At 52.6% G+C, this 24865-nt stretch overlaps 1 protein-coding gene across 1 annotated transcript; it reads left to right on the forward strand.

Annotated features, from left to right (window-relative positions):
• The first annotated feature begins 100 nt into the window (after positions 1-100).
• URB1 (URB1 ribosome biogenesis homolog) lies at positions 101-12863 on the forward strand. The gene is made up of 18 exons (XM_049785564.1): positions 101-111; positions 161-439; positions 1216-1426; positions 2825-2883; positions 3414-3607; positions 3987-4097; positions 4285-4348; positions 4482-4653; positions 4781-4883; positions 6238-6398; positions 6595-6706; positions 7086-7192; positions 7453-7596; positions 8158-8267; positions 9569-9745; positions 10499-10740; positions 10884-11474; positions 12437-12863. Exons 1-18 carry the CDS (start codon positions 101-103, stop codon positions 12622-12624), a joined length of 3036 nt encoding a protein of 1011 aa, XP_049641521.1. The 3' UTR covers positions 12625-12863.
• The last annotated feature ends 12002 nt before the right edge of the window (positions 12864-24865 follow it).

The following is a 24865-nucleotide window of genomic DNA, read 5'->3' on the forward strand; positions in this document are numbered from 1 at the left end:
AGTGATAAGGAATGAGAGGGGTCAAGAGACAAGGCTCCTTCCCCTCTGCTCTGTATGTGGAGCCCCTGTGTGTGTGCCGTGGTCTCAGCAGGAGCTTGGGATGAGTGGGAGGTACGGTAGTCCTGGCGATTTCCTGAGGACCCTTTTGTCTTTGTGGTAGTATCAGCCCCTGGGTCGTGCAGCCTTCTTCCCATCCTTTTTCTCCCATCCTTTCTCTCCCTACAGTTCCCACTGCCACCATCCCTATCCTGAGGAAGGCCCTCTGGAGGCGTCTGCAGGCCAGGCTGCTGGATGCCAGTGGGCCCCCTGAGAGCCCTGAGCCTTCCGAACTGCACTGGAAGGTGCTGGCCCAGCTGGTTCCCTTCACCCGGCCCAAGGACCTTGCAGGCCTCATGAACAGTCTGCCCGACGTGCTTCAGGCTCCTGGCAACTTCAGGAGGTGCAAGGGGTTGGGGGAGATGGACCAGGCCTGGTTAATGCTATCATGAGTGAGGAGGGTGTGTAGCTGGAGTGCTGCTCTGCCACCCCCACATCTAGCCCAGCCACCAAGGTCAACTGGGGCAGAGACAGCCAGATTCAGGCCAATTTCAGGCACCTCTGGGTTGTGCTGAGGGGGATTTCCCTGGGCAGAAATTTGGGGCCACTGGTGGAATGTAGCCCAGAGTGTTGGTGGCAGCCTTGGGTAAAATTAGAGGGTAGCTTTGTAATGTTAAAGAGGGTCTGTTTCCAGGGCTGAAGCAATAGCACAGTGGGGAGGGCATTTGCCTTGCGCACAACTGACTCGGGCTTAATCCCCCCCCTCCCCCCCCCGCATCTTGCCAGGAGTAACCCCTGAGTGCCACTGGATGTGGTCCAAAAACTAAAAATAAAAAAAAGAGGTCATTTCTAGAGGTTTGCTGATTCTATGACTTTCTGATTTGGGGCCTCTCCCAATTGTGCCGATAGGCCATGTAGTCTCAGGGCTGGACCTGGGTCAGCATTGGCTTAATGCCCTCTGTCCGCTCTGCATGTTTCTCTCTTCGAAGAAGCTGTAGGCACAGCGGATAACGTTCACCTCATCCACAGACCTGGCACTTCTATATGTTCTACCGAGGCCTGCCGAATGTGGACCCATATCAGCCTTAAAGAGGGGGCAGAGTGTTAGGGCTCCATAGCTTGAAGGTGGAGGGGTGGGGTCAAAGCCACCCCCTCACCAGACTCTGGTCTTCGCTGCAGCTGGGTTGTGGCAGACGCTGTGGCAGACGCCCTGGCCGAGTCAGCAGAAGAGCTGCGGGCCTGGAAGCAGACGATGCTGACCGCCTGTGTCCAATGGCTGGTGGCCTCCTTCAGTGCAGGCCCATCCAAGCAGGACCAGGATCCAGACAGTGAACAGGATGGAGCACGGAACCTCGAGGCGCTGATGCTCCAAAGGTTCACGGAGCTGCTGGTAGGTGCCCTATCTCAGCAACATGGGGACAGACCCGAACTTGGGGAATGAGGTCCGAGCTAGGTAGCATGAATGGGAGTGAGTTGGGAGAAATGCTTGTGTCCAGGGCGCCGGGCTCCATCTCTACACAGGACCAGCAAGACGCTTCTCTGTCCATCCCCTGATGCTGTCATTGGGGTCACTGTCTTCTGGTTCTGGATCCAACACCCTGGCTCCCGCCCCAATCGGGAGTTGGGCCCAGCCAGCCCTGTCTCACTGGCCACACACATCTATGATTTTTTTCAGAGGCTTAAAAGGCATTTGGGCTTGTCCCCACACTACACCCCACTTCTTTGTTTTGTTTTTGGGCCACACCCGATGGAACTCAGGGATTAACTCCTGGCTCTGCACTCAGTAATCACTTTTGGCAGGCTTGAGGGACCATATGGATGCCAGGGATCGAACCTGGGTCAGCTGCATGCACGGCAAACACTCTCCCCGATGTGCTATCACTCCGGCTCTGCCCCCACTCTTACACTGGCTTTTTGGATTTTCTCTTCATGTCATGCAAAGCGGGTTGGGTCTTCCATTTCCAGTGTCCTTGTCATCTCTACATATCTGTTTGCTGAGCTGCTCAATACCAAGGGAGCGACCAGCTCAGCTCTGCTCTTTTGGGACTGGCTTCCAGGCACAGGCCCTGGTCGCAGAGGTGGGGGCTGGCAGTACAGCTCTCTCTCCCCCCCCACCCCATACATGGCAGAGACAGGGAAGCTGAGTCACAGTTTGGGTGCAGCTGTGCTTGGTCATTGATTTGTCTCCTGAGACCTGTCTTCCTCCTTTCTTCCTTTCTTCCTTTCTTCCTTTTCTCCAAGTTTTGGGGGGAACTGGTTAGGGTTCCCACATCTGGCAGTGCGCAGGGCTGAGTCAGTTGTGTTCAGGGGTCATTGCTGGTGGGGTTTGGGGACCTTATGGTGGGAGGTCTAATCCAATACAAAGGCCAGGTACCATGCCTCTGTCCTGTCTCTCTGACCCTTTCCTGAAGCAGTTTTGACCTCAGTGCAATGGAACCAAAAGGGACAGCAAGGGACAGTCTCAAGGACACCGCGTAGGGATGTGTAGGCAGGTTCGACCCCAGGTGGCGGCATTGCAAACCCTGGGTAAAAATTCGACAGTAAAAATTCGAGCGTGGACAGTTCCATGGGTCTGCAGGCAGTGCAGACCCCAGACATAGACTGAGGCAATGTGGACCCCATGCCAAGACCCCACAAAGTGGATCTTCTTCCCAGCCAGACCTCCCCATAGTGCTCTGCTCTTCCTGTGGGAGTTCCTGCCCTCACCCCCTGCCTATCCCTGGGCACTGTGCCTACAGTGACCTTTGTCGCACGTGGGCCGTGCATGAAGCCCCCCCTGCACCCACAGGACACACAGCCCGAGATGGAACTGGGGGACTGGCAGGCGTTCGTGAAGATGGGGCTTAAGTAAGTGGGGGACAGTGGTGCTCCCTGGACTGTGGGGCCGGGAAAATAGTGTCCTGGGGTCACAAGTTCCCCGGGTGGGGGTGGATCAGTCTGTCTCTCAAAGGTGGGTGTATGTCCGTCCATCTAGTCTCAGGTGGGTGTGGGTTCATCTGTCTGAGGCTAGTGTGGATTTGTCTGTTTATTTCTGGTGTGAGTCCATCTGTCTGAGGTGGTTGTGGGTTTTTCTAAGGTATAGGGGTCTCTGTCTGAGGCATATGTGTGTGTGTCTGGGATATAGGTCTGTCTGAGACAGATGTGTATCTCGGGTAGTTGTATATCTGTCTGAGGATGGTATATGTGTATCTGGGGCACATGTGTGTCTGAGGCGGGTGCATGTATGTCTGTTGTCTGTCTCTGGTGGGTCTGTTTGTGTGGGGCAGGTGTTTGGTACAGGTGTCTGGGATGGTGTCTATCTAGAGGGTCTGTGCAGCTGGGGCAGGAGTCTGTTCGTCTGGGGTGGGTATCCGTGACGCCCTCCGGCCTCCTCTCAGGTCCCGCTATCAGGAAGGCGCCTTCCTGCAGACCCTGCATAAGGCCCTGCCACGGCTGTACTCTCTAGCCCCGCCTGCCTGCTCCGCACTGCTCCCGCTAGTTCAGCTACACGCGATGGTCACGCAGCACTCGTTGTTCCTGCCCACCCTGCTGGCGGCTGCGGATGGTGGTGGCCCAGATGCAGGAGTCAAGGGTGAGCCACCAGAGCTGTTCCCACAGTGCTGGGCCACAGGGCATCCCTGGGTTTGGTCGGGAGGAAGTGACATGGGGGTGGGGAGGAGTCCCCGAAAGGGCAAGGAGGTGCTCAGGCCCCCCCCCCATGCAGAGGCATTCCAGAGGCAACACCCCCTTGGCCCCATGCTGGGGGGAGTCTGCAGGGCCCTATCCACCTGGAGCCCCATTTGTTCAGAGCCAGAATCTGAACCCCAAATTCTGCAGGAACCCATGGGGTGGGGATCATGAGAGATGGGTGCCAGGTTTCAGGGGGCTCCATGTGTGGGGAGACCAAGCCTAGAGCTTGGAGCAGCATTGTGGGGACGGGTCCCTCCATGTCTGTCCCTCCTATTCCCCAGAAGCACTGGTGGACCTGATGCGGGCGCTGGTACTGCTATGCCCGAACGTCTGTGACAGAAGCCACTTCGCTGTGCTCCTGGGGGCCTACGGTGCCTCGCTCAGTACCCTGGGTGCGTGCAGTGGTGGGGCACCTGTGGGTGGTGGGGAGCCAGAGGGGTGACCAGGCAGTGAGTTGAGTGATCGGAAGTTAGTGGGGCTAGGTTCCCAGAATGGGTGGGGTCTCTGGGGACCAGACAGGGTGACTAGGGGGTACCACGGACTGGGGTCCCCCCCAGACTGAATGAAACCCACCCTCAGACCAGAAGATCCTCCTCCTCCTCCGCGCCTACGAGCAGAACCAGCACAGCCTCGTCAGCTTCCGGTGAGTGGTCACCTCTGGCCCTGTCACTTCCCAGGCCCACTGTCACAGTGCCCAGCTCTGTGGTCATCCACCCGCTTGCCTCCCTCCATGTGGCTCTTAGTTCAGGGGACCCAACTCTGTGCTTTCATTTCAGGGTGCTCCTGTGGGGCCCGGCAGCTGTGGAGCATCACAAGACATGCCGGAGCCTGGGCAAGTCGCTGTGGCAGGAGCCGAGTGTCGGGGATGTCCTACGGCTGCTGGACCGTGATCGGGTCATGGCCACCATCCTGCACTTCCCTCAGGGCCGGCGGCTACTACCACCCGAGGTGTGACACTGGCCAAGAGGCCCCACCAGTCTTCTTGGGGTGCCTGGTCCTTACAGGAGGTATGGGAGGACTACTGCCCATGACAGCTGTCAGATGGGACCCTGACATTTTTTACTGGCCTCCGCAGGACACCCAAGACCCTGTCTTCCAAGACCAGAGTGTCGAGGGGCTTGACGGCCTCTACGACCCCTGCTTTCTCCTCCACCTCTTCAGTGAGCTCACACGGCCAGGTGACTGTCAAGCTAGTGTCCTCATCTCTCGAGCTCAGTGTCTCATTGCCCAGCTTCAGAGCAGAGGGTCTCAGGTGCTGGGTATCACGGCAGGGACGGGAGCCATCTCCCTGACCCCACCCTCACCCCTATCCCTTTTCCTCGGCCATCAGAGCTGGACCATTACAGCCATTTCTGGGCCACTGTGTCACTTTGGTGCCTCAGAGCCAAAGCGGGGATCTCTAAGAGTGTAGGAAGGAATTGCCTGAGAGCCATTAGGAATGAGCCCCCCTGATCCCCCACTGGCTCTGATAGTGTGGGTGCCTGTGATGCTGAGAACAGCGGTTTCCTCTCTCTGGTGGTGCTAATGAGTCCCTGTGTCCCACCTAGATTTGTGCCCTCTCTGTGTTCCTTCTCTTATTTGAGGGGTTGTGTTTTGGGGCCACACTCAGCAGTGCTCAGGAATTACTCCTGGTGGTGCTCGGGGGACCATATGGGATGTCAGGGATCAAACCAGGGTCTACTCTGTAGATCAAGCGCCCTCCCCTCTGTGCTATCGCTCCTTCTTTTGTGCAGGAATTGGTTTGGGGTCCACATTCGGATGTGTTCATAACTTACTTTTGGCTCTGCACTCAGGGTTCACTCCTGATAGACTTGGGATATCTCTGGGGTACCGAGGATCAAACCCAGGTCAACTATGTGCTAGGCAAGCGCCCACCCACTCTTTTGTTCCTCCAGTGTTTTCTCTCTAATGGGCCTTTGCAGGGGCCAGAGAGATAGTATAGCAGGTAGTGTAGTTGCCTTGCATGCAGTTGATCCAGGTTTGGTCCCCAGCATCCCATAGGGTCTCCTGAGCCCATCAGGAGTGATTCCTCAGAGCAGAGCCTGAGTATTGCCAGGTGTGACCCAAAAACAAACAAGCAAAAAAAAAAAAAAAAATCCAGGGCCTTTGCACCGCCCCAGGGAATCCTGGCTGTGGCTTGCCAATTCCCCCACTGTGAGGTTCTGTTGCTAGTTGCTCCAAGACGGCCATTTCTTCCTGCATGGACTGACATGGCATCCCCAGCTATGCATCCCTGGTGGGGAGCTATCCTGGGTGGGTCTTGGGGACCTGAGGTACAGACTCAGTGGCTGAGCCCGAGAGAGGAGAGAGAGGATCTGTAACCCACACTGTACCTCATCAGTGCTCCAGACTGCCTCGGGGTACTCATGCAGAGTCAGGAGATGAGGCCGGGTCAGAGCCGGCCAGCCTCTGAGAAGCCGGACAAGGGTCCATCTGGGGTTACCAAGGGAGGTCAGGGGGGGCCATGCTGGGTTCGACAGCCAGGACAGGGACAGGGCCAGAATTAAAGGGCTGTCACACTCTCTCTCCCAGAGTTAGTGGTGGATTGCCGCAAGTTCCTTGACTCCAACGCATTGGGCCTCACAGTGGCAGCCCTGAGCAGCTATGACCCGCACATGCGCTCTGCCGCCTACTCCGTGCTGGCCGCCTACTACTCCCACGTGGAGGGAGCACGGTTCCGGGAGCAGGCTCAGGTGAGGGAGGGGGCCTGGGACAGGCCCAAGTGCTGGGGTCTGAGAAGACGGGTCAATTCTGAGGAGGGGGTGGCCCCCTGCTCGGGATGGGACACCCCTGCTGCCAAGCTGTGATCCTGGCAGGAGATACATAGGGCATACTCACCTCTTTTTTTTTTTTTATTTTATTATTTTTCATACTCGCCACTTGTCTCAGCTTCTTTACCTGCTTGATGTGGTTCGGGCAGGGATCCGGACTCCAAACATGAGGCTCACCTTCACGCTTGCACTGTTCATTGCCAAAGCTGCCGTGCAGATTCTGAAGCCAGGTATGGATGGGCGGGGGCCAGGGAGGTGGGTGAGACCAGGGACCCTCTGGAGCCGGAATCCTGTGCCAGGCACATGGGCACAGAGGGTGCTCAGGGGCTGGGGCTGCTGTCTGGTGTGCTTCCTTGTGCCAGGCAAGGGGGGTGAGAGCACTCTCCCCATAGTATGCAGCTGCCCCCTTATGGCAAGGCTCATGAGGTGAGAAATTGAGTCTCCCTATATCCTCTGATCAACCAGCGCCCCTCCACCCAACTGGTAACTGAGGAATGGGGTCGGAGAGGAGGGAGGTGTCCCCAGAGCATCTCGCTGCATCTCCACTCCACCCCAAAGGTCACGGGTGTTCTAGGGCACCCTGTGACTTCCGTGCCACCCCACCCCCAGAGGAGCACATGTACCTGAAGCTCAGCAAGTTCCTGCTATCCCATCAGCACCTGAACATGAGCAAGGTCCCCGGCTTCTATCAGTTCTTCTTCAGCTCTGACTTTGAGGTGTGTGTAGGGGTTCAGCCAAGAGTAAGAGACCCCTCTCTGCCTACCTGCTCCCTCCCTGGGGCCTCCTTTGTGCACTGCCCCCTGCAGGGGTGTCTTTGGCATTAGCATTCTATGTGTTTGGGGCACCCCCAGGTTATGTATTTAATCAGTTTTTCTGGAAAGATGATTGGGGGATGGGGGAGTGCACAACTCATACAGACAGACGCTTCGAGCAGGCATAGATAGTCTCAGAGCCAGGTCTCCATGTGCCACTGCAGCAAAGAGCCGAGCGGACGTGGACGCTGGAGCTGTTGCGTCAGGGCCTGCGGGACCAACGCTGCTTCAATCTCTACGCCCGGCGCGGGGTCCTACGCGTGCTTCTGGCCTTCTTTGATAGCCCCCTGTGTGAGCCCAGTGCTCAGGTAGGTCCACAGTGCCGCCAGGGCCTGAGAGGGAGGGACATGGGCAGTCAGGTGCTCAGCTGAGCCCTCAGGAATGTGACTGAGATGTCCCACATCATTGAGTGTATGTCTGAGTGTGTCTTTGAGTCTGTGTGCCTGTGACTGTGTGTATGTCTGTGTTTGTGTCTGAGTGTGTACATGTATCTTTTCTTTTTTTTCTTTTTTTTTTTTTTTGGTTTTTGGGTCACACCTGGGAACAGCTAAACTGGGAACCCCCAGCCATGGGTGGGCTCAGGCCATGGTTTGCCCTGGGGCTCCCCTGCTGCATCTTTGTGGAGTTGGTTCCTTGTGGTAGATTAGCAGAAGGGGAATCCTCAGGAGCAGGCTTTCTGGGCACCCTGAGTCTTCTGTGTGCTCCTTGCCTATACACATACACACACATTCTCTCTCTCTCTCTCTCTCTCTCCCCCCCCTTCCCTACCCCCCCATCATGGCTTGTCCTTGTGGGGTCATACTATGCCTGTCTGGGAGCCGGTCCCTGAGTCTTCCCCACCAAGACCCACTTTGTGTTTGTGTTTTCAGATTTGGATCCTAGAGATTCTGCAGAAAGCCGCCCGGACACCCAAGGCAGCCTATGAGGTGCTTCGAGACTACAGCCTCCTGACCTGGATTTTCCACATCCTGGAGGCCCAGTGAGTGTGGGTGGGCAGCCACAGCTCTTGCCTCGGGGGCTCTAGGGGGTCCCTTGGGTGCTGAAATGGTGGCTCAGGGCGGGCTGCTGTCCCCACTGGGCGTACTAGTCATGTGCATTAGTGGGGTTCTTCTCTCGTCTCAGGGCCGTAGGTGGCTGAGCAAAGTCGTCGTCGTGCCCCACCCCCAATTCCTTGGCCTGCTTAGCTGCCTTCTCATCATCCCATCACCAGCTCTGTCCTTGAGCATCATTTAAACATTAGGGCCGGAGAGATAGCACAGCAGTAGGGCATTTGCCTTGCACGCGGCCGACCCAGGACGGACCTGAGTTCGATTACCGGCATCCCATATGGTTCCCTGAGCCTGCCAGGAGTGATTTCTGAGCACAGAGCCAGGAGTAACCCCTGAACACTGCTAGGTGTAGCCCAAAACCCAACATATAAAAATAAAAATAAAACCTGTCAACTTTGCAAAGGTGCCCCCCGCCCTGCTCACACACCCACACCATCAAAGTGGGGCCTGACATTGCTCACATAGGATGCATGTGGGAGTGGGGGTCGCACTCAGCCTCCCACTCTCCTCCCCAGACCCGCAGCTAATAGCTCTTGGGGTGCCTGAGGACCCTTAGAGAGCAGCTCTGGGGTGTTTCTTAGAGGGGGGTCCAGGGCTTAGGCATCCTCTGTGCATGCATCCAACCCTGGTCCCTTCTCTGGTGAGACTCATCACTCCTGAGCACCACCGGGAGTGGTCCTTGGAGACTGCCGGGTGGGACCCAAATCTTGGGTAAAGTCTGTCTTAGACTCTTCAAGAAGCAAGTGGCTCAACTCTAGAATGAACCAGGCCATGTCTGTAAACTTCAGTGTGACCCTGTCCCACATGTAGAAGGGGTATAGCCAGCCAGCATGGCATGGGGCTGGGGACATTTCCTTTCTCCTCACCACCATTGCTTCTGAATTCATCTAATTATTTATTGGGTTTTGAACCATGCCCAGTGGTGCTCAGGGCTGACTCCTGGCTCTGCACTCAGGGATCACTCTTGGTGGGAATTGGAGGGGGACCACATGGGGTGCCAAGGATCAACCCAGATAAGCTGTGTGTGCCTGGCAAATGCCTTCCCCATTGTAGTCTCACTTCCCCACCCTCTGTTTTGGAGTTTCTTGCTGTGTTAGTGCAGAAAATACCCCATGTCATAGATGGGGTGTGTGCTTAGGGGGGCAGCCGGAGGGTGGATAACTCAGCTGGCGCACTTGGCAGGGGAGACGGGGTCCCTGCATAGGGGCAGTCATGCCACTTATGTTCCCAGGTTCCTGGAGACCCCGCTGCTGGCCAGTGTCATCTCCCTGCTGCAGACACTGTGGGAGACCAACCTGGGTGATAGAGACAAGATCACAGGGGGCCCCCAGGTATCCATGAAGCACCTTCCCCTGCAGCTGGTCAGTGAGTTTCTGTACGTGCTCACGGCGCTCACCAGGCACCTGCGGTAAGGACAAACACCCACCCCCTCACGCCTCCACACCCCACTCCCCACTTCTCCATGTCACCTTTCGAGACTCACATGCAGGATACACGTGACCCCAGGCTACAGAGCGGTCCCAGGGTGTAGAGGAGAAGGTGGAGTCGTTCCAGGATGCAGGGAGGAAGACAAAGTGGTTCCAGGGTGCAGAGGGGAAAGCAGAGTGTTCCCTGGGGTGCAGAGGCAAATGCTTCTGTCCAACGCACTGTCCTCGCCTACCCATACCCCCTTCGGGCCCCAGCTTTTCCCAAATGGACCACCATCACCTTTGGCCCCATCTGGCTTCTTCTGGGGGATCCCTACATCCCAGACCTAGGCTCCATGTTGTGAGGAAATTTGTGGGATTCTCTCAGCTCCAGTGGGGGTACAGAAGACACTTGTGAGAGGTAAGAAAAGAGAACCCAGGGGCCTGTGGTCTCAGAACTGAGCTTCTGGACTGAAGTTGGGTGAAATGAGGAGCTGGGTTTTATGGGAGGCCCCCAAGGAATGGCCCTACTTCTGACACAGTGGCCTCTGAAAACGGGGATCGTTCACAATGGCCTAATTTTTCTCTCTGAGCCATGTCTGCCTTGAGCTGACCTGGCGGCCACTGTGGGCTGCTCTCCAGCGCCCTCTTGAAGAACGCCTCCCCACCCACCCCTTGCTGTAGAGTGGAACCAGCAGGCCAAAATGGGGACGCCAGGCCGGCTGCCCACTTACGCTCTGTGCTCCTTTCCCCAGGCCTGCCCTAGCCCCTGCCCAGTTGGCCGGCTTCCTGGGTACCCTGGAGTCTGTGCTGTGGTACCGGGCCACGGTGTTGCAGACCTTCCGTGCGCTGGGCCGCTTCACAGTGAACGAAGCGGCGCTGTCTGCAGGGGACGCGCTGCTTCTCCTGCACCGCTGGGCCCTGCTGTGCCGGGATACACTGCTGCAGGAGGCGCTGAGGGCAGCCGCCGAGAGACTGGTTCCGGGCCGACTGCTGAGTGAGTGCCCGGGTCAGGGCTTGGGACAGCGGCAACAGCCAGGATCGTAGCGGGGGAGGAGGATTCATGGAGCCCACAAGATGCGTGAGCCAACTATCCCTCAGAACCCAGCCATAAGCTCACAGTCTTTCTCTGTTGCACAGAAACATTCAGGGATGCTGCCCCAGCCCGCGCCCGGGGTCCACGCGGTCCACGTGGCCGGAGACAGAAGCCAGGGGAAGTGGACCCAGCACCTGAGCCCGACCTGCTGACAGCCAGCGTGAGTGCCTGCCAGGGCCACCTGCGTGCCATCCTGACGCACTGGGCACCTATGTACCCCGGGCCTGAGGCCAGAGAAGCAGCTGCCCTGGAAAGCCAGGCAGCAGTGCCCGAGTGCACGGCTGCCTCACTGGTGGCCTGTTGGGCATTGCGATCTGTGGCCGAGTGTCCACCGGATGCAGCCAAGACTTTGGGGCTCCTGGACTGGTTAGAAAAGCACATCGTGTCGCAGCCCACGGTGGTGGCTCAAGTGCTCTCGGACAGCGCCGCAGGGAACGGTCTCTTTGGGCTGTACACACGACTGTGTGGGGCGGAAGCGCTGGCAGGACCAGAACCGCCACGCGTGGCTTGTGCATTCAACACCATCATGCTACAGCTGTTGGTTGCCCGAGGCCTGTCCAAGAGCCCCTTCCATGCGGCCATTGAGGATCTCTGCCAGACCTCCCTGGACAAGGGGGAGGACGCAACCAAACGAGGTAAGTCTGAGGTGCCCCTCGAGTTCATGGAGAGAGAATTTGGAGTTCCTGGAGCACAGTTATAGAGGCTGGAGTTTGCTTGGAAGAACAGAGCCATAGCACAGTGGGAAGGGCGTTTGCTTGTATACGGCTGACCAAGGTTCCATCCCAGCATCCCATATAGTCTCCTCAGCCCCAGTAGGAGTAATTCCTTTGTGCAGAGCCAAAAGTCAGCCCTGAGCACTGCTAGGTGTGTGCGCAGCACAACACTGTCCACCAGCATCTGTGGGGCACCCTTACCCCCAGGCCACCCTGGTTCATATCCTATGTAACTGCTACCTATCATATGGCAGAGGCTGCCTTGTACTTGCAGTGCATGTGCTCAGCATCCGTGATAATGGAGTCAAGCATCAATGGAGGGGCTGGAGCTATAGCATAGCAGGGAGGGCCTTGGCTTGCATGTGGCTGACCAGGGTTTAATCTCTGACATCCCAAATAGTCCCCCAACCCTGCCAGGAATGATTCCTGAGTACAGAGCCAGAAGTCACCCCTGCGCACCACTGGATGTGACCCAACTCCACCCTCCCAGAAATAAGTGGTGGGAATCTCAGGATGAGGAAACACTGTTGGGCTCCCCAGGGCAGCACCGGAAGAAGCATTTGCTTCCACTGGCTTCGCAAATGACTGACCTCAGTTCCATCCCCAGCACCATACGTTCCCCTGAGCATTGCAGTTGTGCCCTTTGTTTCCCTCCCCTTAACATAGAAATTGAGGCAGGCTACAGCCATGTGCTGTGTGGTCTGCTCTGCTCTCTTACTGCCTTCAATAAGGGGGTCAGGGTAGGGCACCCCTATGGAAGAGGACAAGGGGGAATCCCAGTGACACAGCCCAGGGGAGTTGCCCTCCAGTAGCCCCAGAACAGGCAGGCCCCAATCCTCCCCCCCCCCCCAGGGTGCTTACAGCCTTGTCCTCCCTGTCCCCAGCCTCTGCCGCCTTCCTGGTGTCTCTGTACGTCAAGGACATGTGGCTGGGCGCCCGGCGGCCCGACACACTCCTGACCCACATCCAGATGGTGCAAGAAGCTGCAGGGGACATACAGGTGGCGGAGGACAGTGACATGGCCATCGTGGAGCTCTGTAGGATCCTCCAGGCCTTGGCCCCGGACCCCTGACACTGCAGCGCCTGCCCCGAGTCAGGTTCTCTTGAACTTTCCCTGCAAATTGACAGACTCAGTGGGGACATGCTGAAAAGCTGATTTGAGTCACTTGACCAGTAGGGGGTGGGGTGGAGGGCCTCTGTGCTGAGGGCTCCCCACAGGTCTGCAGCCTACCTCACGTGACAGGCAGGCAAGACCCTGCTCCCAAGGGTGTCCTGTCTGCAAACAAGACGCCATGCATGGGCATCAAGAACCTCATAGGGCCGGGCGGTGGCGCTGGAGGTAAGGTGCCTGCCTTGCCTGCTAGCCTAGGACGGACCGAGGTTCGATCCCCCGGCGGCCCATATGGTCCCCCAAGAAGCCAGGAGCAACTTCTGAGCGCATAGCCAGGAGTAACCCCTGAGCGTCACAGGGTGTGGCCCAAAAACCAAAAAAAAAAAAAAAAAAAAAGAACCTCATAGCCCTCAAGGAAATCACACAGATAGCAAGTGTCCAAAAATACCTCATGGAAACAGGAAGAGACACTGCAGATTTTTTTTCTACTCAGATCTTTTAATAAAGGTTTGTGCGTACTTTTTAAAAATAAAGTTATCAGGGACCAGAGCACTGGCGCAAGGGGTAAGGCATCTGCCTTGCCCACGGTAGCCTCGGACAGACTGTGGTTTGATCCCCCGGCATCCCATATGGTCCCTCAAGCCAGTAGCGATTTCTGAGCGCATATCCAGGAGTAACCCCTGAGTGTCACCAGGTGTGGCCCAAAAACAAAAAAATAAAAATAAAGTTATCAGCGGAGCTGTTGAGATAGTACAGTGGTAGGGTATTTGCCTTGCATGCTGCTGACCCAGGACAGACAGTGGTTCGAATACCGCATCTCACGGTCCCCCAAGCCTGCCAAGAGCAATTTCTGAGCGCAGAGCCAGTTGTGCAGAACGCAAAACCTGAGCGTCACCAGTTGTGGCCCCAAAACCAAAGAACAAAAAATAAAGTTATCAGACTTTAAATGTGATTAATGTTAAATTAATATGATTAATGCCAAATGTTGTACTTAATCCTTGAAGGATAGAACTTAGGGGTGGGCCAGAAATGGTTACAGGGTAAAAGTACTGGGTTGTGGCCCGGAGAGATAGCACAGCGGTGTTTGCCCTGCAAGCAGCCGATCCAGGACCAAAGGTGGTTGGTTCAAATCCCGGTGTCCCATATGGTCCCCCGTGCCTGCCAGGAGCTATTTCTGAGCAGACAGCCAGGAGTAACCCTTGAGCAACGCCGGGTGTGGACCCAAAAAAACAAAAAACAAAACAAAAAAATTCAAAAAAAAAAAAAAAAAAAAAGTACTGGGTTGTCAGGACCAGAACAGAGAGGGTGCTTGCCTTGTACATGACTGACCCAGGTTCGATTCCCCACTCAGGAGTGAGCCCTGAGCATTGACCGGGTATGGTTTCTTTTTTTTTTTTTTTTCTTTCTGGCCGGGTATGGCCAGGTATGGGCTCTGTCATGCCCCTGATGCTTCGAGTGTTTTTCAGAGCACAACAGCTGGGATGGGCACTGGGACTGACCTTGGGCAGCAGGGTCGGGGCCTGCACGAAGTCACATCCTGGATGAGACTTCGTGTGCCCTAAATAGAACTGTGCCTCTGGTGAAAAGCAAAGGTGCATGATCCTAGCAAGGCCACGTGGGCAGAGCAAAGTAGGATGAGGAAAACGTGGGGTACTGAAGGGGATTTGGAAGGTTTTAACTTCATAAATAAATATATTTGAAATAAGTTTTTCCTCTTTGTTATCTTCTCTCCTTCTCTTTTTCCTCTTCCCTTTCTCTCCTTTTCCTTACTCACCTTCGAGGTGAGTTTCATTTTCAAGGCCTGCCTTAAACCTTCAGGTGGAGCCTGCAAACCCTTGTGGTGTCTGATTTCATGTCCAAAGAGAGAACTCAGAATTTTGAGGGGTGACATCTTGGTTGGGATGGGGACGGGTTGGGTGATTTGGTCCTTAGCACAGCATTGTCCCCAGCACCTCCAGGAATGCACCACTCCACCCCACCCCACCCCCACCCACATCCAAATGCAGTATTAGAGAAAGAACAGTCACAGCTGGTGAATCCACAGTTTATGTCACTGCCATTTATTTCCCTGCTGTGCTAGAAGTAGCAGATCCCTGAGTGCAGTGGTATGTAGGTGTCCTTCCTGACACCTCTGGGCCCCCACAGTGCGGGGAATTCAGTACCTGTGAGTATGTGGCTGTCTGTCCCAATGCCTCTGGGCCTGTGTGAGTAGCCAGCTAGGCTGGGCTACACTTAGCAGACTGGGGACCCTGGGAGGGGACGGACGGGAGGTCACTGATTGACCCTGGAAAAGGGGTGCCTGTCATGTGGGCTACATACTTGGGTCATGTGCAGGCAGGTTCTTGAGTCTTACTCACTTCCCAGGTGTCATCTGATGCCTGGGGGTCCCCACCCAGGATCAGTTCCAAGAGTAGAGCAGGTGAGCCAGAGAGAGAGATGGGGAGGCTCTCCGAGCCCAGCTGCCCCTCCTCAGAGCCAGACACTTCTCCACTGCCCCCTTCCTCAATGGAGCTAGGTGGGCTCTGTGATGTTCCTTGGGATGACTGCCTCCAGATACAGAGAGGGAGAAGGAGGCCCTGCAGCCAGGGGCAGATTTTGGAGTGCTGGGCATGACCCCTGTGGACAGAGCAGATGGGAAACAGCGTCAAAATTTGCCAGATGGTGGGGCCGGCGAGGTGGTGCTAGAGGTAAGGTGTCTGCCTTGCGGGCCCGGAGAGATAGCTTGCAAGCAGCCGATTCAGGACCAAAGGTGGTTGGTTCGAATATCGGTGTCCCATATGGTCCCCCGTGCCTGCCAGGAGCTATTTCTGAGCAGACAGCCAGGAGTAACTCCTGGGCACCGCCGCATGTGGCCCAAAAACCAAAAAAAAAAAAAAAAAAAAAAAAAAAAAGGTGTCTGCCTTGCAAGCGCCTGCCAAGGAAGGACCGCGGTTCGATCCCCAGGCGTCCCATTTGGTCTCCCCAAGCCAGGGGCAATTTCTGAGCGCTTAGCTAGGAGTAACCCCTGAGCATCAAACGGGTGTGGCCCAAAAAAAAAACAAAAAAAAAAAAATTACCAGATGGGACCTGGCACAGGCAGGTGCCCCCCCACCAAGCAAAACCCACTGAATGAGGTGGGTGTCCTTCATCTTCCCCACTTAAATAAAACAATCCAATTTCCCCTTTTCTTTGTTCTTCAGCAGCACCCTCTGGCTACTCAAGCTTTGCAGTCCATGTCCAGGAGCCCAGGGAGCACTGTCTGTTGAGTCCTAAAGCCAGTCCCACCCTGAGGTTCATCACTGGTTTCTATATTCGGGGCCCTCACGACTTGGGACACTCACAGGCCCACAGGATCAGGGAGCTTCCTGCTAGAATTCATTTAAAATATAAGCATAGGGCCAGAGAGATAGTACAGTGGGCAGGCATTTACCTAGCATGCAGTTGACCTGAGGTTCGATCCCTGGCATCTCACATGGTCCCCTGGGTCCCACCAGGAGTGATTCCTGAGTGCAGAGTCTGGAGTCAGCCCTGAGCTGCACTGAATGTGGCCCAAAAAAGTCGAGGCCAAAGCAGTAATACAGTAGGGAGGGCACTTGCCTAGCATGCAGCCGGCCTGGGTTCAGTCCCATATAGGCATCCCACATTGTCCCTCTGAGAACTGCAGAACCCACTAGTAAGTAACCCCTGAGCATCGCTGATATGGTCCCAAAACAAACAATTGTACAGAGCAATTGTACATCAGGGAAGGCATTTGTCTTGCACACAGCAGACCAGGTTCAATATCCGGCATTCCATGGGGTCCCCTGAGCAGGGAGTGATTCCTGAGCTCAGAGTCAGGAGTAAGCCCTGAGCACGATCTGGTATGACACATACACCCCCAACAAAAAAAGCCAGGCAGCTCTGCACTAGCCCCTGTAGGAACTCTGAGTGGGGGAACATTTCGCTCTCTAGTCCAGTGCGTCTGGCTACTGTCATTGAGCACCACATACAACATGAAACAGAATCCCACAGCAGGACCTGCTATCGTGCTATCGCACTGTCGCTGCATCTCCTGCCCCCTAGGCCACCCCACTTACCGCCCCTGCGGGTAGCCCGACCAAGACATGTAGAGCAGGATGAGGAAGAGGAAGAGGACGAAGGCTGCCAGGCTCACCCAGAAGGCGATGACGATGGAGTCTGTGGGAGGAGAGGTGCGTCAGGGTGGGAGGAAGAGGAGTCCCAACACCAAGATGCAGGGTGCTCCCAGCCCTCCCAATGTAGCAGTGAGCTTGAGCTGAACAGGAGTTGCTAACTCAGAGCAAGGCAATCAAATTGGTGGGCTGAAGACTTAGCTCTGGGATCAGGGCAGGCACTGGGTCCTGAGTTCAATCCCACAACCACGTGCTTCCCCATCCCAGAGTCCCTGAGGTGGCCTTGCAGGTCCTGATTAACTATACTGAGTACTGCACCGTGAGTTTTGATTATTGTATCACTGGGAGTGACCCTACGGTACCCAGAGTATGGCTTGGAGCCCCCAAAAGAGAGACAGTCATGCTGTACAGCACCCCTAGGTATCCTATTGTTGGGTTACACCTTATTTTACCTAAAACAAAGTTTATCCCTGGTATTTTTGTATCTGTTTACAACTTGGTTTCACCCAAAACAAAAATTGTCTTACTTGTAAACCTGGATGAGTTTACCGCTCCATCCAGTAGTGATCTCTGTACTCAATAAAAATGGCAGTTCTGGCAGGCAGCGAGCTCCATACTAGGTAGAAGACTGCCAGACTACATGTGTTTCACCCTCAACCTGGTCTGGATTGTTTCTTGTGCAACCCTGATTTAGACTCGTTTGCCTGAGCTTGGAGATACGGTGCTTTGGTGATTATACATTCTTTAGCAATTGGGAGCTCAGCCTGAGTCTTTGTCCCACTTCTTCTCCCTGAGAACCCCCAGATGTGGCCCAAACATCTTTCTCTGCCAAAATAGCAAGTCATTTATATGAGCAAGGCTCCAAGCTTTACTGACAGGAGCCTGGGTTTGATCTCCACCCCAAATTTCCCCTGAACACTGCCTGGACCCTCCAAGTCCTGCCAGGTGTGTGTTCTTTCCCCCTCCCAAAACACCAAGTCATGTATTTCTTTTTGGTGTGGGGGTCACACTCAGCAGCACTCCGGGTTTACTTCCAGCTCTGCATTCCTGGTGGGGTCCCTCCTGGTGTGGCTTGAGGGACCATATATGGTGCTGGGTATCAAATTTAGGTTACCTGTATGCAAGGCAAATGTCCTACCCACTGTCCTATCTCTCTGGCCTGATGACTTGGTATTTTTCTGTCCTTTTTTTTTTTTTGATTTCTCGGGCCACACCCGTTTGATGCTCAGGGGTTACTCCTGGCTAAGCGCTCAGAAATTGCCCCTGGCTTGTGGGGACCATATGGGACGCTGGGGGATCAAACCGCAGTCCTTCCTTGGCTAGCGCTTGCAAGGCAGACACCTTACCTCTAGCGCCACCTCACAGCCCCCGCATTTATCAATGCCTATAAGTTTAGACCTTATTTCTGCAGACATACAGGCTCTATTTTCATTTTTTGTGTGTTTGTTTGTTTGTTTGGGTCACACCTGGTGATGCTCAGGTGTTACTCCTGGCTATGCACCCAGAAATCACTCCTGGCTTGGGGGACCATATGGGACGCCAGGGGATTGAACCGAGGTCCGTCCTGGATCAGCTGCGTGCAAGGCAAATGCCCTAACACTGTGCTTTCGCTCCGGCTCTAATCTGTCCCCTTTCTGAACTATGCTGGGTTGGGCATCTTCAGCATGTAGGTTAGTTGAATTACTTGTAAATGTAGCAGTTGTAATCTGTCCTCCACTTCTTTCTCTTGCCTTCTTTCCCCCCTCCTTAGACACAGGTCCCCTTTCCACGAAGGGTCCACAGAGAAATGGAATTAGAATTTTGTGAGGCCAAACCACTAACTGTTTCTGTTCCCAACTTCTCTGTCCACTGTGTTGAAAAGGCAGCCAAGAAATTTGGGTTCATCTTCCCCACCCCTAACCCCTTCCTTGTTCCTGGGGAAGGTTCAGCGTCAGCGCTTGGGAAGGAACATTTTGTTCTGAGGACACAAGCCATGACTTTCCGCTGTTGGGAACGTTTCAACACCCCAATGTTTGTTTTTACAACTAGACCCTAGCTGACTGCACAGCAAAACTGGCTCCCCCGTGAAAAACTCCCCCTCTTCCTATTCCTTTCCTTGCCATTCCCTCTTCCTTTCCTTCCTCCCTTTCCAGGTCTACACTGGCACACTGATGAGAATTAGGCCTCCCAACTAAGACCTGGGGCCAGAGCAATAGCACAGTGGGTAAGGCATTTGCCTTGCACATGGCCAACCTGGGTGCAATCTCCAGCATTCCATATTTGTACCCCCTCCTAGCCTGCCAGAAGTGATTTGTGAGCTAAGAGCCAGGAGTAACCCTTGAGCACTGCTGGGTGTAGGCCCAAGAAACAAAAGCAAACAAAATAAAGAAAACAAAACAAAACAAAAAAACAACCTGGGGCTAGAGCAATATGCAGTGGTAAGGCGTTTGCCTTGCAGACGGCCAATACAGGACAGACCCCGGTTTGAATGATGGCAGCCCATATGGTACCCCCACCAGCCTGTCAGGAGTGATGTCTAAATACAGAGCCAGAAGTAGCCCATGAGCACCCTGGGTGTGACCCAAAACCAAAAACAAACGAAAAAACCCTAAGACCTTTGGCATGATTGGGCTTCCTATAACTTGTTGTTTTGTTTTGTTTTACTCTTTCTAACTAGATTTTATTAATCCAGGGCCAGAGAGATAGCTTAAGAGGTTGGAATACGGGGGCTGGAGATATAGCACAGTGGTGTTTGCCTTGCAAGCAGCCGACCCAGGACCTAAGGTGGTTGGTTCGAATCCTGGCGTCCCATATGGTCCCCCGTGCCTGCCAGGAGCTATTTCTGATCAGATAGCCAGGAGTAACCCCTGAGCACCGCCGGGTGTGCCTCCCCCACAAAAAAAAAGAGGTTGGAATACAGGCGTTGCACACAGGAGATTTGGGTTCCATTCCCAATACCCCATGGTCCATGGAGCACTTCCAAAGTAACCCTCATCCCCACAGCCCCATCCCAGAGCCAGATGTTAGCCCTGAGCACCTCCAGGTATAGCATATAAACAGAAATAAAGGGGCCGGAGTGGTGACGCAAGAGGTAAGGCATGTGCCTTGCTGGCACTAGCCTAGGACAGACCTAGGTTCGAACCCCTGGTCCCCCAAGCAAGGAGCGATTTCTGAGCACATAGCCAGGAGTAACCCCTGAGCATCACTGGGTGTGGCCCAAAAAGAAAAACAAAAAACAAAAAAGAAAGAAAACAAATAAAAACCTAGTGTGATTATAGTATAGCAGGCAGGACACTTGCCTTAAACATGGCTGATCAGGGCCCGGAGAGACAGCACAGCGGTGTTTGCCTTGCAAGCAGCAGATCCAGGACCTAAGGTGGTTGGTTTGAATCCCGGTGTCCCATATGGTCCCCTGTGCCTGCCAGGAGCTATTTCTGAGCAGACAGCCAGGAGTAACCCCTGAGCACCGCTGGGTGTGGCCCAAAAACAAAAACAAAAGCAAAAAAAGAACATGGCTGATCAGGATTTGATCTCCAGCATCCCATATGGTCCCCTAAACATCTTCAGGAGTGATTCCTGAATGAGGAACCCGGAATGACCTTTGAGCACCACTGGGTGTGACACCTCCCCCCAATAAAAGACCTTATGAAGGATTAAAGCAATAACACAGCAGGTTATTGCTTTCCATGCGGTTGACCCACATTCAATACCTGGCATCCCATATGGTTCTCAAGTACCACCAGGGTTAATTCCTGAGTTCAGAGCCAAACCCAGACATAGACCCTGAGCATTGCCAGTTTCCCATGTACCCTACTCCTGCCATCTCCACTGCATGCCTCTGTGGCATACATTTTTCTCCTTTCTGTATATTATTTTTTATTTATTTAAAGAAAATATATTGAGGGGCAAAAAGAACAAAAAAGAAAATATATCACACAGTTGATACAATTGATCATAATACATTTGTTTCAGGAAGAACAAAGGCAAAGTTATTTTAAAAAATTGAAAGACTAGGGCCTGGAGAGATAGCACAGCGGTGTTTGCCTTGCAAGCAGCCAATCCAGGACCAAAAGGTGGTTGGTTCGAATCCTGTGTCCCATATGGTCCCCCGTGCCTGCCAGGAGCTATTTCTGAGCAGACAGCCAGGAGTAACCCCTGAGCATCGCCGGGTGTGGCCCAAAAACAAAAAACAAACAAACAAAAAAAAAATAGAAAGACTAACGAGATGGAAGAGAAAGAAAAGGTTCAGTAGCAATTATATTTTTGAAAATCACTGAATGACCAATTAACTCCTTAAAGGCCCAGCAGAAGGTTTAATAAGCTTTTCTTCTTCTCTCTCTCTCTCTCTCTCTTTTTTAAAACAGAACCATAGAACATGAATCATCTTATTCTGCCTCATATTTCTATGTATTCCTACAAATTGAGGGAAAAAAAAACCAGTGGATGATACTCAGGGACCAAGCAGTTTCAGGAGCATTGAGTGGAAATAAAAAATGGTCAAACCTAAATACATAAATCAAAGTCCAATAGAATTAAAAGCCCCAAACCACAACAAATTATACACAAAATGGGGGCCGGCGAGGTGGCGCTAGAGGTAAGGTGTCTGCCTTGCAAGCGAAGGACCTAGCCAAGGAAGGATCGAGGTTTGGTCCCCAGGCGTCCAATATGGTCCCTCCAAGCCAGGGGCAATTTCTGAGCGCTTAGCCAGGAGTAACCCCTGAGCATCAAACAGGTGTGGCCCGGAAAAAAAATGATACACAAAATGGACCTGTTACCCTAGCAGTCTAGGAGGCTAACAGTAGAGGTATGGGATGCATATGGAGAACTGTGGTGGAGGGAGGTCAACACTGATGGTGGGAATCGCCCTAATTCAATGTCACTATGTAGCTTAAATATAACTATAAAAGACTTGCAATTTACATTGGTCTCAATAAAAATTAAAAAGAAAACAAACAAAAAAAAAAGAAAGATGTTGTGGTCTGTATATACCATAGACTCTGACTTAGCTATGAGAAAAGAGAAAATCTTACATTTGGTGGCCACTTGGTTAACTGAATTCAGGAGGAGAAAGGCCATTTCTGGATGATCTCATAGGTTGTGTATGAAGAAACAAAATTCTATAGAAGCAAACCCTTGACTCTGCACAAGACTGAAGTGCTAAGGAGGTGGGGGAGTAGCATAGACTATGGTAGAGAAATGTTTTATTGTGGTGGTGGGTGTGGCATGGTGATATTGTGCTTCTACTACATAGAGACATTTAGTTTTATAAGCCAACATTACCTCAATAAATAGATTTTTATCCTTTAAGAATGGATCTCTCGGGGCCGAAGAGATAGCACAGTGGCGTTTGCCTTGCAAGCAGCTGACCCAGGACCTAAGGTGATTGGTTCAAATCCTCGGTGTCCCCCGTGCCTGCCAGGAGCTATTTCTGAGCAGACAGCCAGGAGTAACCCCTGAGCACTGCCGGGTGTGGCCCAAAAACCAAAAAAAAAAAAAAAAAAAGAATGAATCTCTCTTCCAGAGCAACATACTGTAGTTCAGGTTGAATGTTCCGGAGGCCCCAGTGGGAAAAGAAAATTTTCATAATTCTTATACAGGGAGGATAGGAAAAGCTGGTCCAGTAGTAATTCCCACAATAAATAATCCTCACAGATATGGAAATTTTAGCAGGCAAGAAAAGTCACACTGCAAGCTGTTCACCCACAAGCCAATCGCTCCACCACATGCAATCACAAGCCTAGATGGCAGCTGACTGCCAAGCTCTCCTGCCTTCCATTTATTGAGAGCCAAACAAAATCCTCCCCCCCAAAGGGAGGGGAAAAGCCAGATGAAAGGCAATGACAAAATGAGACCAACGAAAACAATTAAGATACAAATGGGGATGCTGGAGAGATAGTATGGAGGTAAGGCATTTGCCTTGCATGCAGAAGGACGGTGATTCGAATCCCGGCATCCCATATGGTCCCCTGAGCCTGCCAGGAGCTATTTCTGAGGGTAGAGCCAGGAGTAACTTTAGTGCTGCCGGGTGTGACCCAAAAACCAAAAACCAAAAAAAAAAAAAAAAAACCACACCAAAAAAATGATACAAGTGGGAACTATTTCAAAGGCCTCGATTAATCTCACATTTAATGTCTTAGTTTAAAATCATATTCATCAGTCAGTGCTCCAGTGTTACTCAAAGGTCTGTATTGGGTTGGGGGTCATTCATAGGACCATGAGGTGCCAGAAATCCTGGCAGTGCTCAGGACTATGCTCAGGGATCACTTCCAGCAGTGGTTGGGTTCTGAACATGGGTCAGCTGTGTATAAGGCAAGCACCCTGCCCACTGTACAGTCAGGCCTTTGATTCATTTTCTTTTATTTATTTTTTATTTTCTTTTCTTTTCTCTTACTTTTTTGGTTTTTGGGCCACACCTGGTGACGCTCAGGCATTACTCCTGACTATGTGCTCAGAAGTCACTCCTGGCTTGGGGGACCATATAGGAAGCTGGGGGATCCAACCGAGGTTCGTCTTAGGTTAGCACATGCAAGGCAAATGCCCTGTCGCTTGCACCACTGATCAGGCTCCATGATTCATTTTCTTTTAGGTGATGTTAAACTCACTCTTGGGGAAAAAAAATCCTTCTGAATTGAAAATTCATAATTTAATCTGACAACTGTGTACATAGCAACACTATTTCCAGTAGCAAAGGAGGTGGATTTGGGTGGGGTAGATTTAAGCTGGTGCTCAGGAAGTTTGGGATCCCCATAGGTGATTCTCTACCAACAGGATATGTTGGATGTGTTGCAGTACCCAAGAAACTCAGACCACCCTCTCAGTGCTAAGGATATGCAGGGGGTGCACCCAATGATTCTTAGGAACCATGAGGTGCTGGGGATCAAACCTGGGCTGGTGCATGCACACAAACCACTATACTATTTCCTGGTTCCTGAAACGTATTTTTAGCTACACTTGGTTGTACTCAGGGCTTAGTCATGTCTTTACATGACTAAGATAATAAATGGGAGATAATTCATGTTGGGCTTGGGGGTCCATATGGGATGCCAAGAATTGAACCCAGGTTAGTTGGGTGCAAGGAAAGTGCCTTACAGAATGTACAGTTGCCCCCAGTGAACTCACTCATTTATTTTATTCCCTAGATCAGGTTTGCTTTTAGTTTTGGTTTTGGTTTTTGGGTTACACCCAGCAGTGCTCAGGGGTTATTCCTGGCTCTTCACTCAGAAATCATTCCTGGCAGACTTGCCGGGATTTGAACCACCGTCCTCCTGCATGCAAGGCAAATGCCTTACCTTCATGCTATCTCTCCGGCCCCAGGTTTTTTTTAATAATAAATTTAATTTTTTAAATTTATTTTTAGAGTGGCAAATATTGTTTGCATAGGCACAGCAAAATATGGGGGGCATGGAAAGGAAAAGCCTTGGCCTAAATACAAGGAGACCTTGCCCCTGAAGTTTTCTGGCATAAGACCATTTCTAGACTCCAGGCACACTAGGTTGTTCAACCCAATAAATTTATGTATTTAAAGAAAATGTATCACATTGTTGACATAACTGATCATAATACATTTGTTTCAGGATGACAAAAAGTGAAGTTATTGAAGATAGAAAGAAATTAAAAGATCTAAAAAAAAGAATTAGAAAAAGAAGAGAAGTTTATTAGCAGTTATATTCACGAAAATTGTTGTATCACCAATAGTCATTAATACAATAGCAGAAGATTTAGAATGCTTTTTATTTTATTTTTTTTATTAGAATGCTTTTTTTTTTAAGATATGAGATACACTAAGAAATATGATGTGTGTTTGTGGCAGTTACTGTTGTTTGCATAGGCACAGAAAAATATGGAAGAAATTGGAAGAAAAGACCTTTGGCCTAAAAACAAGGAAACCTTACCCCTGAAGTATTGAGACTGGTGCAGTGGCGCTAGAGGTAAGGTGTCTGCCTTGCCAGCGCTAGCCTAGGACAGACTGCGGTTCGATTCCCCGGCATCCCATACGGTCCCCTAAGCCAGGAGCAACTTCTGAGCACATAGCCAGGAATAACCCCTGAGCGTCACCGGGTGTGGTCCCCCCCCCAAAAAAAAAAACCTGAAGTATTTTGGCATAAGATCAACTC

The sequence above is a fragment of the Suncus etruscus genome, chromosome 13, assembly GCF_024139225.1.
Source record: "Suncus etruscus isolate mSunEtr1 chromosome 13, mSunEtr1.pri.cur, whole genome shotgun sequence".
NCBI lineage: Eukaryota > Metazoa > Chordata > Mammalia > Eulipotyphla > Soricidae > Suncus > Suncus etruscus.